The following is a 20,971-nucleotide window of genomic DNA, read 5'->3' on the forward strand; positions in this document are numbered from 1 at the left end:
CGGCTATTTCCACTATCAATGTTCTTTTTTTAAGTATAAAGTTGTCAAATATGTCAGTAATTTCTTACTATATTTAGGTTATGTGTCATATCTGCCATGTGCAACTTCAAAGCCTAAAAGCCAAACAGAAATGTAATTGTCAATGACAAAAACACAATTAAATGGTTAATCGCAATTATTTGTGTGACAAATAATCGTCATGTAAAATGTCATAATCGTGACAGCCCTAATTGTGCTCTCTTTATGTGATGTCACCAAATAAAATCAATCAATCTCTGTCTGTCTGTCTTTCTCTCTCTCTCTCTCTCTCTTCTCCAGACCTGATTCAGTGCAGCAGTGAGATGAACGTCAACATTCCTCAGCTGGCCGACACACTGTTCGAGAGGACCGCCAACACCAGCTGGGTAGTGGTCTTCAAATCGCTAACGGCCACACACCACCTAATGGTCTACGGCAATGAAGTAAGGACCTCGCCATTCCTAGAACTCATACATTTTGGAAGGAATACACAGTAGTCGTTGCATTAGTTAGTGGACAATGCCGTGCTACCATTTGTTTGCTGTTGTATGTTTGGCGGATGCTGTATATAGTTGGGCAGAAACCTCTTATTCTATCATCTCCATATTCTAACTTTTTGTGCTTTATTTTTTTGGTGTAAATTAATGACCTACTTGATCATACTACAGCAGCGTCGCACAAAAGGAAGCCACAAGTCTTTGTACTTTTGTATTTGAAATCTGAAAAGTATTAAAGTAACAGTTTTGGACATGGAAATGAGCATAATCTAAAAACCTCTGTAGCACATTTAATACTGAGCGCCTATAGTGGATAATGCTTACAGGCTTCTTTTTTACACCATTAGTTGATTAAGGAGTTTGCGTGCCAAAATGTAGTGAATTTAGTGAATGAACAAGTTGGAGATTGTTTTCATTGTCACGTGTCTTGTTGTATGAATGCACTTTGTTTCACACATTGTCTTGCAGAGATTCATACAGTATCTGGCTTCAAGGAACACACTATTCAACCTCAGCAATTTTTTGGACAAAAGTGGCCTCCAAGGTAGATGGTTCGCTTTTTGTCTGCTCGTCTCTGCCGCCAATTTGTCCTGTGTGGTGATATTTAAAAAACCATTCTGCTTCATCTCTCTTTCTGATCTAGGCTATGACATGTCGACGTTCATCAGGAGGTATAGCCGCTATCTAAATGAAAAGGCTGTGTCCTATAGACAGGTTGCCTTTGACTTCACTAAAGTAAAAAGAGGGTGAGTGGACAAACATTTGTTACTTGCATCATTGTTACCTCACATGGATATGAAAAGCTAGATGCCTCATTCGCCACTGCAGTTCATTGGAGCGACCTGTAAAGAAGGCAAGGAGCAAGTGTGTAAGGCACGCTGCCACTCAAAGTGACTATTGGCCAACCACAGTGCGGCTTTTCCGGGACTTGGCAGAATCTACGGTGCGTTCGAAGAAACGAGAATCTAGGGTGCGTTCGAAGAAACGAACGACCAGAGGGCACACCAGTGCGCTCAGTTCCTAGATCCAAACTCTGACTGGCCTACCGAACCTCCGTTTCTGCGACGCATGCGGAAGCGTGCTTCAGAATTCTGGAAGCTTGACTTAAAAATTACCTTGCCTTTTTTTTACAGACGCCCCAGAGCTGTTGTCTATTAGCAGAGGCATGAAGGCTATTTTCTAATCCCAGAAATGGTAGCCCATTTACCAAGGTCATGTTCTTACACGCTTTTTATCTATTTTGTAAAAAGGCTAACAGTATCTTTGAGGACAACAGTTTAATGACTTAAACCCCAAACACTGTGTTGACCGGAGTACCTCAGGGATCTATCCTTCTGCTACACCAAAAATAGCTAATCTACAAGCTTACAATGTGTCGCGTTGTGAATGATGAGCTTGTGATGATGAGCTTGTAGATCTGCTATTTGTCGCCTATCATGACATGCCCACTGGAAGAGGAATGCTAGGGTTCAAGTAGGTGAAAACCAAGCACCCGACTGTGAAGGATGTGAAGGTTTCTATCTTGGTCTTTCCACAGGTCCGATGGAGTAATGAGAACCATGAACACAGAGAAGCTCCTCAAGACCATACCCATCATTCAGAACCAGATGGACGTGTTACTTGACTTCAATGTGAGTTCATCAGTTCTTCTCAGATACTTGTCAGTACGCTTATTCACTACTCCTCTCCAAGACATTGTAGTCTGGGAGGATTCGCCTCGATAAATGGGCTGCAACACATTATGACGCAATGTTTTATGCTTTAAATATAAAAAAATAGCAGATATACAAGCTCACAGCGCGGCACCGAGTGCCGCGCTGCGAGCTTGTAGATCTGCTATTTTTGAAAAATCGCGAAAATTAGAATTTTGACCCAATTCTATAAAGCCCTTTGCACACAGGCGCGTTTAACCGCACGGATAAAACGGACAATGTAATTTTTTGAAAAGAAAACAATGATTCTCTATGACCTCATGCACACCGGCTCCGAATTAGCCGTGCGACGAGTGGCTGCCGCCGTACGTTTTTTTTCTCGATCGAAACCAGTTCGATTCGTGCGTCTTGTCGCATGTGGGAAAAAACTCATCACTCCTTTTATGACTCCTTTTTGGATCCGCAGCGCCGATTCCGCACAGCCTTGCACACCAAATCCAATGCGTTTTATTCATGCCGCAAACGGAAAAAAAAACGCAACTGTCCTGTGTGCAAAGGGCTTAAGTGTCTTTTGAATCCTTCTAAGATTTTTGGAAAAAACCTATGTTTCTATGTCAGCAATCTGGCTAGCCATCGTCAAAGAAAAGGTCCTTTTCACTTAACTGGAGCTCAGTTAGTCTGTTCTTGAGAGACTACTATGTCAGAGGTTCTCAAACCTTTTCATGTGAAGGACCCCCAAAATTATATTTATTTGGCCACGGACCCCCATTTCAAAATATGTAGTTCCAGGGACCCCCCAGAAGCAAAATTTGAGTTACAAACGTTCGCTTTGAAAATACATATATTCAAAGATTTGCACACATTTTCACGACTTTTTCAAAAATAGCAGATCTACAAGCTCGCAGCGCGGCACTCGGTGCCGCGCTGTGAGCTTGTATATCTGCTATTTTTCACTGGTTGAAGCATTCAATAATTCTAGGCCTAAATGGGTTAAATAATAAACAACCAATCAAGAAAAGGAGGCGGCATCCACTATGAGCTTCTCAGATTCTGAGCTGGGCCAGCTTCCGGCCCAGAGATATAATGGTTTCAGCCCAGAAGTTCTTCTCATCCCCCCTAGTGGCGAAAAAAACTCAGATTAAAGACATTGTGATAAAAATGAAAAGTTACTTTAATTAATATTTTGGTGTGACAAATTGCTGTAAATAATATAACATATATCTTGCCCGTGGGACAGAAATTTCATATCGCCATATATATATATATATATATATATATATATATATTTTTATTTTATTTTGCCCTACTTTGTCAAACGAGTGTCACACAAAAGTAGTGAAAATAGCCGATCTACAAGCTCACAACGTGTCATGAGCACACACACACACACACACACACACACACACACACACACACACACACACACACACACACACACACACACACACACACACACACACACACAAATAAATGGTTATGAAAAATCCTTCATATCAGCATTACTCAAAATGGAACTCTAACCTGTCTATGTTCTCTGTAGGTCAATGCTAATGAACTGACAAATGGTGTGATCAATGCGGCCTTCATGCTTCTGTTTAAAGATGCCATCCGGCTGTTTGCAGCCTACAATGAAGGAATTATCAACCTGCTTGGTAAGAGAGAGACTGCACTCTCCACAGGGAGAGTTCTCATGTTCATGTAGCTTTGTCTGTTTCGTTTTGTATTGGTGAGAATGTTTGAGAAATCCAATGATCATAATTATTCTTAATTTAACCGATTTACTACACCTGGCATCCCTATTTTGGCCATGGCATTACCCAATAGCGATTATCCGATAGGCGAAAAGAAAAGAAAAGTATTAAATGGAATCGTAGTAGTCGTAGACGAGTGCAAATTCTCAAAGCAGTGATTCTCAAACCTTTTCCTGTCAAAGATCCTCACATTGTATTTGGCCAAACAGTTAGCAGTTTGATTAGCTGTATCATGCTTACTCCTCCATTCCCTTATGCAACAGAGAAGTACTTTGACATGAAAAAAGTCCAGTGCAAAGAAGGCCTCGACATCTACAAGAAATTTCTCACAAGGATGACAAGAATCTCAGAGTTCCTCAAAGTTGCAGAGGCAAGTAAAGATCTTACTTTGGGAGATTTGCAAAAAAGCAATGTTACTTGCACTAACGTACAGCATGAAGCATACTTGAGTATAGTTGTACACCTCTTCTAATACTGTACTGATATATATATATATATATATACATTCTACAAATAAGTGTACTGATGTATACAGTAGATGTATATAATCTTATACTAAATTACCCCCCTCTCCTTTTTTTTTTTCTTCTTTTCTTTTTGCACTTCCCCCCCCATTGCTGCAGGTTTTGCAGAAGGTTAGAATGTGTGTCCTGTCTGTACTTTTTAACCTTTTATTTTAATCTTTATTTTATTTCTCTTGTTTTTAATTCATTACAATGCAGTGTTAGCTCTGTGATGAATGTATTGATGCTGTTAGCACAGTCTTGTAGAACACGCCACACTAACATTTCGCAGCTTGTACCTGAGTGACAAATAAACCCTCTTGCTTCTTGCCATATTTACTTTGTTTTCCTTATCTTGGATGCTTCTTGCTCTCTTTGTACAGCAAGTTGGAATCGATCGAGGAGACATCCCGGATCTTTCTCAGGTAAGAGAATGCTTCCTTTGCTTTAAGAGTGCAGCAGGTTGGTTAAACAGTGCCTCTGTCTCGAGTGTGACCATAACTTTGTGTCCCCTCACTATTTGCTGGCTTGCTTCCCTTAACGACATTAACGCTGTCGTCCCTGTTTTTCGGCATGTCATTATAAGCAAAATATTTCGGGAAAAGTTCAAGACACTTCGAAGTAGCAGATGTACAAGCTCACAACGCGTAGCGGTGCAGCGCAGTGTGAGCTTGCAGATACCTGTAGTCTATTTTCACGGTTCATCGTAAGACAAATTTTATAGGGGTTTTCAAAAAAAGCAACTGTTACTTTGCAGGGCATTCACAACATTGGAAAGCACAATATAACCCATGCAGACTCCAACATGTTTGAGAGCTCACCAATATGGCTCCAGTGTCAGCATCTTTATTGGATAATGGAAGTATAAATTAAATGACAATTATCAGCATCAGAACACATCATCACAGTCCATCGTGTGCTGTACAAGCAGACAATTACTGTAATATAAATGCAAATGTCTTGCTCGCCCTGACTTTATGGGAAGGAGAAATATTGTTTCCATTTTTACATGACAGTAATTAAGACATTTGAAGGTATTATCATTATCATTGTCTCTGAACACAATTTGTCCTTAAAGTTAAGTGTGTGTGTGTGTGTGTGTGTGTGTGTGTGTGTGTGTGTGTGTGTGTGTGTGTGTGTGTGTGTGTGTGTGTGTGTGTGTGTGTGTGTGTGTGTGTGTGTGTGTGTGTGTGTGTGTGTGTGTGTGCGCGTGATGCTGCAATGCAAGCACCTAGAGACATAATTGTGAGCTTTTGACGACGATGTTGTGTGGGTTACACTGTTTTTATCTTGTTGTGCTACCCCCCATAATACAAAATAAAATGGAGGTCTGTACCCCCGAGACTCTGACCTGACTGGTTGCAATCGCAAGCTTTCTGCCCAGCTCTAAAGCTTTGCACGTGCCCACCAACGCACCTACGGAGAGCTTCACACTCGTACTCACCCTGGCCCTGACCTTGCACGTCATACAGCAAATAAAGGTGGGAATTAAGGGCTTTAAAGTGGGACATGCCTACTACTTAAGGGCATAACAAAGTATAGAATTACCGCACACAGATTGTCTATTGAAAATCTAAACTTTGTATGTAGTCCTTAATGGTAGGTTCACGTCGGCCACAGCCGGGTGAGGTGCCCTGGTCAAACCTTCAGAATCGGATATGTTGAGACCTAAAGGAACACAAATGTTCTCCATTCTGTACAGTATGTCGCACTAATGCTCCCTATAGGACAAGGACAGTACCATTTCTGCCTACTCCAGCTACCATTTGTCTATTTATGTTCACTATAGGATTGTGGCATATTGTTACCTCTGCTCACAGTAGGGAACGTACCATTTATGCCTCTTGTGTCTCAGAGATGGACTGCAGATAGCAAAAGAATGTACCTGCAGGGATTTCAAACTCTCAAACAACCTGTTTTAGTGTGATAACATTCCAGAAACTTTAGTTTGAAAAGAAACGCTCACTGGTTGAGTTTATTAGTGCATAACAACTAGCTAATCTTCTTGCGGTCCACACATAACATAAAAACATGACATTCAACAAGACATTACAGGAGGACAATGACATTAAAAATGTAAATTTTCCTTCAAACACTTTCATAACTTCCATCATATGCAACGTATTCTCCGATTTCCCATTGCCTTTTACATGCTGATGTCACCTGCATTTTCAATTCGACTGCCCAGCTCTCAGACACGGAGCCAGTAGATATGGTACCGTCTTGTAGTTGGTACATAGGTGTCGCTCGTTATCTTAAACGACAAAGAGCCTAAAAATGTTGGCTTTGGTTACGTTTTTGTAAAGGTGTATTGATGTAAAAATCTATTTTCTTAAGACGCTGGGTTGCTCATGCTTTCAAAGCTTTAACTAGTCTCATTAGTTGCTAGCTGCGGTCACAACAGCATAAGCTAGTTCTCTCCCATAATGTTTCCTAAGGACATCTTGACAAGTTACCACCTTTATTTTCTGTATTTCTTCCCTTCCTTTATCTCTCCGTTCTCAGTTCACGGTTTGTGTAAGTATCTGAACCTTTTATCTCTGTCCTCTGTTCTTAACTCTCAAATACCTGGAACGCGCCCGAGTCGCGTTAGATTTTAACCACTTTAACCATTATTGTATGCTTTAACCTTAGAAAAATAGCAGATATACAAGCTCACAGCACGGCACGAGTGCCGCGCTGCGAGCTTGTAGATCTGCTATTTTTGAAAAAATCATGAAAATGTGTGCAAGTCTATGAATATCTTTGACCCCGATCTTTGACCCGACTTCTAAATCCTTCCTCTAAATCAGTGATTCTCAAACTTTTTCATGTCAAGGACCCCCAAAATTACAGGTATTTAGCCACGGACCCCCATCTCAAAATATGTTGTTCCAGGGACCACCCCAGAAGCAAATATTTGATTTACAAATGTTCGCTTTTAAATAGATATATTCAAAGACTGCAAAAGAAATCATGATTTTTCAAAAATAGCAGATCTACAAGCTCGCAGCGCGGCACTCGGTGCCGCGCTGTGAGCTTGTATATCTGCTATTTTTCAATGGTTAAAGTAGTCAATAATCCTAGGCCTAAATGGGTTAAAAGGTGCTTGTCTCTTATTCGTTTGTGGACTCTTTGAAACGTAAACTTGGCATGCTTGCCGTGTTTGTTGTTGTTTATTAACCACTTGAACCCTAGAATCCCTATTCTGGGTATGTCATAATAGGGGAATATTAGTACAAAATGTATACATTTGGCTTTGACCAATTTGGGAGAAATTAATGAACGGTTACGAAAAATGAATGATCATCAGGCAAAAATGGATGAACATTAGGGGAAATGTGATTATTCAATTATGCAAAAATGGAAAAATCCATCAACATTAGGGTGAAAATGGATACATTCAGCAAAACAAATGATCATTTGCCAAAAAACAGTTGGTGAAAATAACCGATCTACAAGCTCACGACGCGTCGCAACTCGAAATTCTGATACTTCCGCACTTATAATGTATACTGTAACTTAATTATAGGGTTTAAGTGGTTAATATGGAAGCCGTGGTGTTGTAGCCTATGTTTTTACTCAGCCTTTGAAACTCAACAATAACATGCTTGGATACTGCTCTCCCTCTAGGCTCCCAGTAGCCTGCTGGATGCCCTGGAGCAACACTTGGCCTCTTTAGAAGGAAAGAAAGTCAAAGACTCAACAGCAGCCAGCAGGTAGGACTTCCTCCCCTCACTTCACCTGCCTGGACTCTACCCTGGCTCCCAATTCCTGGAACATAAGCACATAAGTTTGCATAGGCGCCACGTTGACTAATGGCTGTGGGCCTTAGTTGGTTTATGCAAGGGAAGATGCTTCTATCAGATATCGGTACACACACACACACACACACACACACACACACACACACACACACACACACACACACAACTTTGCAGCTTCTGCCTTTCATGCGTTTGTTTTTCCAGTTGATATCAGTTTTCTAAATGTAGGTTTTGTCGACAGTGTTTCTTTTATTTAACGTGTTGCTGTGTAAGAAGATGCTTACTCTAGATCAATGGTTCTCAACCTGTGGGTCGGGTGTGCACATTTTTTTTCCCCTCACTCAAAAGTATACAAACCAACATAAAGTTTAAGTTTATAGAGGGTATTTGCACATTTCTAAAGTGACAATGTAAGAACTTGTAATACCATTTTAATACCTGTAAAATGAACAAATCAACATTGGCCAAATTGTCAAATATTAGAGGCAGAAATTGTGAAAATAGCAGATCTACATGCTCACAACGTTTCGCAACGCGAGGCGTTGTGAACATGTAGATCTGCTATTTTCACAATAGAACCTTGTTTTACAAAATGTAATGCCTCAACTCTTAGTGCTTGTAGGGCGGGGGGGGGGGTCCCCAGTTAAAATATGAATATTTTGGGGGTCACGGCTGGAAAAGGTTGAGAACCACTGCTCTAGATGATCCTAGCTCACCTAGTTTAAAACCGGTTTTGCAATCCACATGAAACCTTTTATGTAGACCAATGGTCCACACGTGTTATCCTTTTAGCATAACCTTTTGACCGTACAACCTGTACTAACAACAAAATAACCAATCAATCAATCAAAAAAACACTTCAAGCAGAGAAAGGCAAACTCTGTTCTGTTCATAAGTTGCCTCACCTGGGTATAGTAGCAAAGTCCAGGTGTAACTGTGGACTTTGCATAGCTCCGCGGTGCCATTACTGGTCTCGCTAGCATACGAAATGTGTTTTCTCTGTACCCCCGAATGACCCGTTTGTGTTGACGCTTTATTTCTGCTCTCCCTGTCTGTGTTGATTCAGGGCTAGCACCCTCTCCAATGCCGTCTCCTCTCTGGCCAACACCGGCATATCTTTCACCAAAGTGGACGAGAGGGAAAAACAGGCCGCCTTAGATGAGGAGCAGCTTCGCCTAAAATCACTGAAAGTAGGTTTTCCCTTTAACACATTCCCCGCCATTTAACAATACCTTCGTACTCTCCCCTGCCCCTGTCTCCATAGACTTCCATGTAATTCATAGTGCACGGATCATGCACACCCATGCCTAGATAATGCACCACGTGTGTCCACATTGCTCACAGCTTTCAAACAAAAAAATCTGAATGGAAATCCGTTCAGGCATTCATGAGATAGCAGCCATTATGTTTTCCTAAAATGTAAACAAAGATGGCTGCCATGTTTGAAAGATGGGGTTGCTATGGGGGTTAAACATGCAATTTCGCGATTGCTATCATGCCTACTACATTTTTTGGGGTCCAAAATTTTTTTTGAATTTTTTTTTTTTTTAGATTTTTTTTTTCTTTTTTTTTCTCAGGATTATCGGGCCTGGCGGGGAAAGACATTGAAATAATCTCGGGACTATCGGGCCTGGCATGCAATGAGTTAATTGCAGACACTGCAAAATCCAAGTTCTGGATGTTAAGTTCACTTTGAGGGTTACGGGTAAAAGAATCAAATAAAATACACTCTCAGCTTGGGATGGGACGATATGAACATTGATTTCATATCACGATTATTGTGATAAAAGAAATCGCGATTTACGATATAATCGCGATTATCAAAATCCATTATTCTGCAGTGGAACATTTGCCCAAAAAAATTGCCAATCTACAAGCTCACAAAGCGTCGCGATGCGACACGTTGTGAGCTTGTAGATCGGTTATTTTTTGGCAAAGACATTTGATAGGGAGTGGGAAAAAAAGACTATCAAGTACGTACAGTATATTATAAGTACCTTTTACCAATTATAGAAGGTTTAAATGGTACCGGCTATGCAGCTCGGCAAATAAAAGGTGAATTGATCCCAGTGCATGACGGTGGACGATATCACGATAAATTAAATCTCCACAATACGATTATCGTGAGTGTTTTTTTTATCACGATAAACGATAATATCGCGTATCGTCCCATCCCTACTCTCAGATACACTCTGGATTTGACAGTGTACATTCCTTTCGACTGAGTGCACCTCTGACTGGCCAGACAGTGTCCAGCACATGTACTACCACTTACCTTGAATGACATTTCTGTGCTGCTGTTTGCAGAAGCATGTGGGAGGGAGGGAGAGGGGGGGGGGGGGGGGGGGAGAGAGATTAGTCAGTGTTGAAGTCTGTTGAGGAAGTTGTGGCCACAGTCCTGTCCCTTGTGTTTCCTGTTTTGTTGTTGTTGTTTGACCTTTGTTGGTCTATATTCTTGGCATGTTTTAGAAGTGTGTGATATGTAGTTGCCACCTACGTTGTCTCATGTCATAGAAGGTTAAACACAGCTGATGCTAGTGACACCTTAAATGGTCTTGTTTCTGTGTGTGCCGGCTTGAAGTTAACTGTGCAAACAAACATCTGTCCATGCTGGAACACAGCTCAAACCTAAATGAAACGTCAGAATTAATGTCACCTTCCGCTGCATATAACCAAGCCTTCATCTGCTGTGAATATGGTCTGCTCTCCTTGAGAAGAGGACTGCCTTTTGTATGAGCAAAACCACTTTCTCCATAATTGTGCTATAATATGCTGAGTGGTATGCATTGGCCTAATGCATAGTAATCCTGGGGTCCTTGAAATGTAAATCTTTTAGAACCACTGCTTTAGGATATTTCTCACAAGCGAACACATACAGGTTAAGTCAGTGGTTCTCAACCTTTTCAGGCCGCAACCCCCAAAATATTCATATTTTAACTGGGGACCCCCCACCCTGACGAGCACTAAGAGTTGAGCCATTACATTTTGTATAACACGGTTCTATTGTGAAAATAGCAGATCTTAATGCTCAGGCGTTGAGAGCATGTAGATCGTCTATTTCACAATTTTCTGTCTCTAATATTTGACAAGTTGACCAATGTTGAATTTAAAGAGTCCTTAAATTGTCACTTTAGAAATGTGCCGATACCTAGTCTATACTTTGGTTTGTTTTGTTTACTGTTGAGCGAGAAAACAATGTTGCACATTAAGTTAATCATCTGGTAGTCTCGCGTGGCCAGACTGTTGACTCCGCGATTCTGAAATGCTCCCGCCATACAGTCTGGTGCATCGAAAGAAGAACGATGAGTACCGGTTAAAGCGGAAGTGAAGCCTCCTAGTCACTTCCGTTTCCGTCTCACATCGCACACATTTATCATTATATAAATAAAAATCATATAAGCATGTTTAGCTTGCTGCTTAGCAGAAATGACATTTTCAAATATATTTTCTTGAACGCTAATGCCCGTTTCCATTACTCGCCATTCGGGAGTTGCTGTTCCAGACTCTATATAGCATTCAGAGATTGTGGAATAGTTGTCTGGCTACGCGAGACTAATCATCTGGGGACCCCCCAAAATAATTTGGGGACCCCCAGGTTGAGAACCACTGGGTCAGGTCACTCACTCACTTTGCCACGTGTCTCCTCTTCCACCCCTATAGGACCAGCGGCTCAAGGAGCTCCAGAAAACCCCTGGCACGGCAACCACAGACACCTCACCTGTGTCCTCGCTAGGGGGGACCGTCACCTCTGCTCCAGCCATTGACCTTTTCTCCACCCCCAGCTCCACCACCAGGTGAGAGCGCTCCATCTGGACACTTTTCTACCAAAACATAGAAAGTCTGATGTTTTATAATCTTATCTATAAATCCAGGAATGTCTGTCCCAAACATTCCAAGAATATCTGTTTTTCTCACAAATACGTAGCTGACTGATGTCATAGTACTGAAGTCATAGACTAGCCTCCACATACTGAGCATAGAGCGACAATGTCTTGAAGACACCTGCCCTCACTTCAATGAAGTTGCTCACTCAGTGCATGTGTCGCTAGGAACACCCTATTTCTGGGATTTGGGCCCTCTGATATCAGAGTATTTAGAGCCCAGTACTATGACATCACTACCCAATGTCGGAATCAAAAATTGTGGGGGCTGACTTAGCCCCCCCCCCCCCTGTCAGTCCTCTGGGGAGCAACTTTATAGGTTTGCAGTCCATCCATTCTTCTGTCTGAGATCTTGTGTGGTGCATATCTCTTATTATGAGACTTAAGATGAACAAACTTGCTATTTGATTAGTGTAAGGAAGGCATTGTCGCATACCAAATGTAGGTCACTCTGACTCTAAAGAAATCTAATCATGGCATGGGAACTCCATGTCAATGTGGCCAGCCTGTTATGTCATTTGTCCGTGATGCCTTCCAAATTGGGCAAGATTTCAGCCCAGAGCCCCATTGACCTATGTTATAAAATGTAAGTTAAAACATGCCTACCGGCAGCCTGCAAACAAAGTTTGGCGCTGGTTGGTCCAGTGGTTTGCGAGATTAGCTCTGGACACACACAGACCCTCTCATAGACGGTTCGCCTCTTGCCGAGCCACGCCGTACAGAACCAAACGCAATCATCTGTTGAAGGACTATGGATACAGTACTTTGAGCAAAACCTTGTTCTCATATACTGTACAAAAACGATTGGAAATGAACGTTACGTCAATATACTGCATACCAGGGGTCTTCAACGTTTTCAGGCCAATGACCCCTTAGCTGAGAGGAAGATGAAGCAGGGACCCCCTCTACATAGTGTATAAAAAAGTTAAATTCTATGAATCATAGATGGATTCATAGACTTGTTTGACACTTAACCACTTAGAATCTTAAATCGTTTATACTTAGTAAACATGACCTTTCACTCTGTACTTGGTCTGCTCCTTTTTACCTCTTACACCAAAACTATTTGCAAAAAATGGCAGATCTACAAGCTCTCAACGCCTTGCGCCGCGATGCGTTGAGAGCTTGTAGATCTGCTATTTTTGGCTAAAGTTCTCCTCAGACTCGGAGTATAGGGATGTGAGGGTTCAAGTTGTTCATTTAAAATAATGATTCTATCACACAAAGATTTGGCGGCCCCCCTGTAGTAACTCTGAGGACCCCCTAGTGGTCCCGGACCCCCTGTTGAATACCCCTGCTGTATACTAAAATGTAAATGAAACCTCTCCGATTTTTCAAGCTGAACAAAATATAATTGTGATGCACTGGCTTATAATGGCTCATTGACAGGAATCAGTACAGAAGTATAAAAACAGATCTAAAATTTAACAGAATTTGTATGCAAAGAGTATTTCACTTTTTTAATTTTTATATATATATATATTAAGGCTGGGACTTTAACTGATTAATTGCGATTAATTAATTACAGAAAATTAACGCGATTAAAAAAATTTACGCATTTTAATCGCACTTAGTTTTTGCACCACATAACCTTCAGTTTCGGGCATACCGATCATAGCGATGCACCAACCAAGAAGAGACAACAAACGCAAAGGCAGAAGTAGCCAATCAGAGCGCTTTGCGTGGCCCAGTGGATGCGAAATTTAGATTGAAAAAACTCACTCGTTGATTCACTCGTACAACAAAATGTGTTTTACTTGAAAAAAAATGCTTCTCAGTTCAAATATCGCTGTGCGATTAAAATGCGATTAATTGCGATTAATTAATCACAGAGCCTGTAATTAATTAGATTAAAAATTGTAATCTCATCCCAGCCCTAATGGTAGAGACACGCAGCAAACCTGGGTTGGGCTTGGGAATCGAACCAGCGACCTGCCACAAAGCGACAAAGGCTTATGTGTATGTGCCTAGACCAGTAGGCCATCGGGGGCACGAGTATTTCACTCTTATAGACGTAGCAAAGTGGAGTGTTGCTGCGGAGAGCCTGGCTTAGGTAAGAGAGGACTATTTAGATTGAGTGTAATATTTAGGTGTCTGTCTTGCTCAAGCTGATTTACACCATGGTGTCAAGTTGTACTTTTGCGTGTATTTGAGAAATGGTCTTGGAGGAGACCATTACCTGTCATTAATGTCTGGGAAAAACCAAAGGGGAGCTGGAGCTTGTGTCTTGTGTCTTGACTGCATTTATTATTCACAGGCTTAACCACTTAAAACCTACATACTTCAATGACATCTACAGCAGGGATCTTCAACGTTTTCAGGCAAAGGACCCCTTAGTTGAGAGAGAGAGATGAATTAGGGACCCCCACAACCTTTTCATAGATTCCATAGTTTCATTGTTTGACAGCACAAGCATCAGTATATTTTGGAATCATGTTAATGTGGGTTTTCAGATATTTAACCACTTGAACCGTCAATACTTAACAAACTTGACCCTTTCACTGTACTTAGTCTGCTCTTTTCCCCCTCCAAAGCTCTTTGCCAAAATTGGCCGATCTAGGCGTTGTGAGTTTGTAGATCTGCTATTTTTGGCTAAAGTTCTCCGAATATGGACGCTAGGGTTCAAGTGGTTAATATAAAAAGGAGACAAAAAAGTTTCTATCACACAAAGATCTGGAGGACCCCCTGTAGTAACTCTGAGGACCCCCTAGGGGCCCTGGACCCTCTGTTGAAGACCCTTGACTTAAAACCTACACACTTCAATGACATCTACACCAAATCTCTCTCCTGAAAATAGCCATATCTACTCACAATGCATCGTTTTGCAAGTTTGTAGATCTGCTATTTTAGCCGAATATCCACCTTTTATGGATAAGGACATTAGGTTCAAAGTGGTCAAGATGGAGGACGGAGGAATGCGAGAATCCTAGATCAGGGGTCTTCAACAGGGGGTCCGGGACCCCTAGGGGGTCCACAGAGTTACTACAGGGGGTCCTCCAAATCTTAGTGTGATAGAAACTTTTTTCTCCTTTTTTTTATATTAACCACTTGAACCCTAGCATCCATATTCTGAGAACTTTAGCCAAAAATAGCAGATCTACAAGCTCACAACGCTGCGAGGCGTTGTGAGCTTGTAGATCGGCTATTTTCGGCAAAGAGGTTTGGTGTAGAGGGGAAAAAGAGCAAACTTAAGTACAGAATGAAAGGTCAAGTTTATTAAATATTGACACTTCAATTGGTTAAATATATGAAAACACAAATTGACATGAATCCAAAATTCACTGATGATTGTGCTGTCAAACGATGAAACTATGTGGACTCCCTGCTTCATCTCTCTCTCAACTAAGGGGTCCTTGGCCTGAAAACGTTGAAGACCCCTGTCCTAGATTCTTTCTGAATAGCGACGTTGAACCTGGTTGTTGGGTGTGAAAACCTGGCAGCTTGCACTAACGTACGCCCTCTGTATGCCCTTTCTCTTCCTTCCCGCCAGCACGTCCAAGGCAGCCAACGACCTGCTGGACCTGCAGCCAGCCTTCCAGCCGACACTGCCTCTCTCTGCCGCCATGCCCGCTGCAAACTCCTGGGGAGGTGAGAGCTCTGCACGTTGGCACCACCTCGGTCCCACTCCACACCGCCATGCTGCTCGTTTGCACAGCGTTGCCGTCGGGTAGAAACCTTGTATATCCAAAAACCGGGACTTTTCAGGAAATGGGGGGGAGGAGGGGGACCAATCGATTTATTAGTAATTATTCCCAAGCTCTTAAAACTCATTGACTGCTAACACTAAACTTCGACTTTGAGGCTAAACTGCCAAGCTATTTTATGATTTTCTTGCCGTTTTGAAGTGGTCGCAGCGTGTCCATCGTGCAAAATGCGCGTGCACGTCGCAGTCCGTGGCCATACAGAAAAGACTAGCATTGTTCTCAATGTAGAGAGAGGCAGGATCGGGAAACTGAGAGATTGGTGTTTTCCTGCAAAATGTATCATGGGAGTCTATGGAGAATCTCGCCAAACTCGTCATCTGGCAGCCAATAAGTTAATACCTTTCATTGGTTCAATACTTATAAACCACCAAAATAGCTGATCTTCAAGCTCACAATCACAAATTGACAAGTTGAAATATGGAGATACAAGGTTTCTGACAAACTGACACTCACACACTCACTCTCTCTCACTGTGTGGGCATGCTCACTGTCAGATTTGACACACATACACGCGCACACACACACACACACACACACACACACACACACACACACACACACACACACACACACACACACACGCACACACGCACACACGCGTATACTGCACAGCTCACATTAGTAGCCCCAACATGAACATGCCCCTTGGTGACTGTGTGGGCATTTGGTCAAACATCAGTTATCACTTATTATTCATGAACAACACTACTACGTCTGAGTAAGATCAGACAATGGAGAAAAGAAAAGCCCTCTTAGCGTTACTCTTATTCATGCATGGTTGAGGCTAGAAAATGCACCCCTCCTTATTCCTTAATTGGCTGAAAATCTGTAAACAGCCACGTCCATTTCTGACACATTGGCAAAATATTTATTTCATCCCCTCTAATTAGTATGCACCTCTTGTATTTATTGAAGTTAACAAATGTATCGTCGTTGTCGGGTGGAAACCATGTATGTCCGAGACCGTTCGTTTTGTATTTATCATTTTAAGAATAAACTAAACTAGTGAAAACGGCAGATCTACAAGCACCCATCGGCTGTTTTCACTGCTTTTGTGCGACAGCCTTGTATGATGAAGCAGGGCTTTACTTGGAGAAAGAAAGTACACATTTGAAACTTGGAGATACGAGGTTTCTGCCCGACGGTGACGATATAATATTTTTTATTATACCTTGAATGGTTGTCATTCCTTTGCACCTTGAAACATTTCTTTCCTTCCCAATTTTGTTGTTATGCCAGTTGACCTTTTGCCAAAGTCTGTGTCCAAATCCTACTGTACCTCAGCAACGGTTGCTATTTAAAGAAGGTCTTTCACACTTGAACAGAATGGGGAAACAGTGTGCGACAGTATTGCTGGTCTGCAAAGCTTTGTTGGTCGGACTTTCTGAGTTTTGGGGGTTTCTCGTTCTTTGTGAGCTGTGTGCTTTTTGACTGTTGTCCCATGTTCTCATACGGACATTATGAATATATCCTTCCACTATTTATTGCAACCCCCTTTGCCTCGATCTGGTGGATTTTGCTTGAAAAAAGAATCACTTGCCCTGCTGGTAGCAAACTCCAAACGATGGGTCAGGCGCTCAATGCGCTTGTGTTTATTTAAATCATTTTTATTTCAGCGATAGGCCAGCGACGTGCTGTGGACAGTTTGGAAGAACGGTTGCCTGAGGAGGTTAGGAGGTACACAAAACTCTGTAATCTCCCTCTAAGGCAGGGGTTTTCAAAGTGGGTGACGGGGCACCCTGGGGTGCCGCGACGGCAGTCCAGGGGTGCCGCGAGATCATTTGATAATATTTGGAATTTATTTAGATACTTGAAAAATTATTTAGTATCATTTTAAATGTGAAGTACAAAGTTATTTTCAGTCAGTTCTAACCAAAATGGCTATTATCTCAACGTTTTCCTCGCAACATAATCACTAAAATATCGTCTCTGTCGAGCAGAAACCTTGTATTTCCAAGTTACAGGACCGCCGCACAAAAACTAGTGAAAACAGCCGATCTACAAGCACACAATGCCTCGCGATGCGAGGCGTTGTGTGCTTGTAGATCTGCTGTTTTCACTAGTTTAGTACATATTTTAGATGATAAATACAAAACGAACGGTTTCCACCCGACAACGACGATATGCTATAAATATAAGGTGCTGGGAGTGAAAATTATAATGTTGGGGTGCCTCGGATTAAAAAAAATATTTATGGGGTGCCCTGAGACAAAAAAAAAAAAACGTTTGGGAACCCCTGCTCTAAGGGACTTACAGACACAACCAGGTGGACGTTCATCAGTGGAAAGAGATGCACACTTGGTTCACTGTGCCCGTCGCCATAAGCTATGAAATCTCCATGTCAAAGCACGTCAGAGTTTCATGTAAATGAACAGAGGTGAAGGCGGGGCACGGTGGTGCAGTGGTTAGCACTTCGCCTCACAGCTCGAAGGTCCTGGGTTCGATTCCCGCCGGGGGAAACTGTGGGCGCTGGGGGGGCGTGTTCCTCCACCCGCGTCATCAGCACCCACACCCTAGGTGGGGTTGGCGATAGGGCCTTTCTGTGGTGAGTTTGCATGTTCTCCCCGTGTCTCCTTGGGCATAGGCCCTCACACAAAAACATGCAGTAGTCCTGGTTTCTATACTACCTCCCCCTAGCCAGCCGGGTGCTCCCCAATGTCCCCTGGCGCGGCAGGGGGAGAGCAGAAACCAGGACTACGGGTTAGGTAGTCACCGGGTGAGAAAATGGGTTACAAAAACCGTGGGATAAAAAAAAATTAAAAAAAATGAACAGAGGTGATCTGTTGTCAAAACACCATTCCAGCAGTCTCTAGTGGGCAGCTAGAGCCCAGAGACATAGAAGCAGCGAGTATAAAACCGTTTCGCCCTTGGAGAAAAAGGTGCATGTGTTTGTTTGGAGTATGCTGCTGACAGCTGTAATGTGATCATTTCCCCGGGTCATGTGTTCCCAAGCCGATCGTCCTCAAAACCCTGCCTCCAATCGCTGTGATTGGCAGAGATGCCTTCAGAGAGCAGTGGGTTTGCTTCAAGTTATTGTAACCTATTCTGTCCGCCACGTCTTGCCAATTCGGACGGCATCGTTGCAGGACGTTGAGTGAACAAAAACTAGGCTTGAGAATTGGCTCCCGTTTACATACTGTACCTGCACAGTTAAGATGGCCATAGCAACCGTAAGGTGGTCTGCAGCACAGTAGTCCCTCTCACTGTCGGGGACTGCCCCATAGGTGGAACTCCCGTTGGGTCGACTGAGGTTAGGGTTAGGTATAGTTTTACTGAGGTTAAGGTTAGGTTTACGTCAGGGTTCCCCAATTAGTTTTCCCCAAGGGCCGAATTATGTCTAGGGTACCAAGCCGAGGGCCACAACATTGCAGGGGGCGACGGTGCCCTTCCCACTACTCCAGTGACAGTTTTCGTCGTTGTCGGGTGAAAATCTTGTATGTCCAAAACCGTTCGTTTTGAATTTATCATTTTAAAAAATGATTTAAACTAGTGAAAACAGCCGATCTACAATGTGTCCTTGTAGATCTGCTGTTTTCACTACTTTTGTGCGACGGCCTTGTATGATTTGCGAAAGAATGTACAAATTTGGAGGTACGAGATTTCCACTCGACAACGACAATATACTAGTGTTGTTGCTGCTCTTATACCACCATTATTACTGGGGTTGGTGGGGGCCAGACAGTAGCCCCCCGTGGGCCGCAAATGGCCCGTGGGCCGCCTATTGGGGAACCCTGGTTTACGTGGTCGGACCAAAGGGAGTTCGACCTAAGGACATGTTACCCTCACTGTCAAGATGTTCATGTGAGAGGGTGTAGACCAGGGGTTCTCAACGTCCAGAGAATCCTGGTCATTGAGAATCAGAGTGAAATAGCACTGAGGATTTTACAGTGCAGTCTGGGGTTCATTCCTGTATAGTTTAGTTCAGAGAGTGTACAAATGGAACCAAATGGACCTTTTTAAGGGTGCGTTTGGTTCAGCTGGTTCCATTCCTACGCTTATCGGAGTTGGAGACCTGTAAGGAGTCCATTTGGACCTCTGGTGGTCCTCAGACCTACCGTTCAGAACCAGTGGTGTAGACCACCGTTTCCCAACAATGGGTGGGGAGTCCCATTTGTTGGTCACGAGTAAATATCTCTTCTCGTCTTGAGGTGAAAGGTTTGATTAAAGGACAACTTTGTTTTTTTACAACAAGGGTTCATCTTTTAGATTGTAATTAGAGAAAAGAAAAAGTGAGCGTTAAAATGTTTTCATTTGCTTCGTTCTATTGTTTTATTGCGTTTACCGTGCTAAAATGTGGGGCATGCGTACGCATGGGGGCATGCGTACAAGTGGCTAAATATGTATTTTTAGACACAATAAGCCAGCAGTTTCTTTATTGCTATTTACAGTAACACTTCTAGCCCCCATAAGTCACATCCAACCATGAAAGGTTGCATTGTATCTTGGGAATGGGCTTATTTTGTGTGTAAAATGACATATTTAGCCACTTGTACGCATGCCCCCAACCACTGAAATAAAAATCTCTAAAACAATAGAAAGAAGTAAATGAAATCAATTTAACACTCATCTTTTATATTCTTTAATTACACTCTAAAATATGAACCCTTGTTGTAAAAAACTAAAGTTGTCATTTAACAGTGGTGTTGACAACCGTATGTCCCCTCTGGGGAATTGAACCTCAGTCTCAACTTTGGTGGTGGGCAGGAACTTTACCCCTGCACCACCCAAACGCTCCTCCCTTGAATCTTTAAAAAGAGCGAGAGAGAAAGAAGGCATAATTCTCTTATGTTGGACGTCGGCGCTTATCAGTTGGAACACAAACCAAGTGCTTGCTAATGGTGAGCATTTCACCTCTTTCTCGTATCAAAGGTGTGTACATAACGATAAGGTTTGCACAGTAAGATAGTATTACTGTTTGTCTTTACATGGTAAAGAATGTAAGTACAAATTAATTAATTCATGCTCAATGCTATCAAATTATATCGTTTAAGATATCCACAAATATAAAAAATGTTATATACACTGTGTATATATTTTCTTTTTTAGCCCCTCCCTAGTGGCCACCTGTAGTTTTACACAAATGTATATGAAAATTAACAATGTTAATTTTCTTCACATCGTAATTGTAACTCATCATTGCTGCAGGAGGCCAAACAGCATACATTCTTACATTCTCCAATATTGTAAAATTGTGTAGAATGAACACGACATTTCAACAT

At 42.2% G+C, this 20,971-nt stretch overlaps 1 protein-coding gene across 4 annotated transcripts in view; it reads left to right on the top strand.

The window, feature by feature from the left end:
• Positions 1 to 20,971, top strand: part of picalma (phosphatidylinositol binding clathrin assembly protein a) — a 72,375-nt gene that overhangs the window by 25,360 nt on the left and 26,044 nt on the right. For all 4 annotated transcript variants that reach the window (XM_080749640.1, XM_080749641.1, XM_080749642.1 and 1 more), the window contains exons 3-13: positions 319 to 461; positions 984 to 1,059; positions 1,159 to 1,261; positions 2,053 to 2,146; positions 3,708 to 3,819; positions 4,182 to 4,292; positions 4,809 to 4,846; positions 8,034 to 8,119; positions 9,234 to 9,357; positions 11,828 to 11,961; positions 15,539 to 15,636. In XM_080749640.1, the coding sequence (XP_080605766.1) occupies positions 319 to 461; positions 984 to 1,059; positions 1,159 to 1,261; positions 2,053 to 2,146; positions 3,708 to 3,819; positions 4,182 to 4,292; positions 4,809 to 4,846; positions 8,034 to 8,119; positions 9,234 to 9,357; positions 11,828 to 11,961; positions 15,539 to 15,636 (1,119 nt within the window). The remainder of the gene's footprint in view (positions 1 to 318; positions 462 to 983; positions 1,060 to 1,158; positions 1,262 to 2,052; positions 2,147 to 3,707; positions 3,820 to 4,181; positions 4,293 to 4,808; positions 4,847 to 8,033; positions 8,120 to 9,233; positions 9,358 to 11,827; positions 11,962 to 15,538; positions 15,637 to 20,971) is intronic.

The sequence above is a fragment of the Nannobrachium achirus genome, assembly GCF_963921795.1.
Source record: "Nannobrachium achirus genome assembly, chromosome: 19".
Taxonomy (NCBI): Eukaryota; Metazoa; Chordata; class Actinopteri; order Myctophiformes; family Myctophidae; genus Nannobrachium; species Nannobrachium achirus.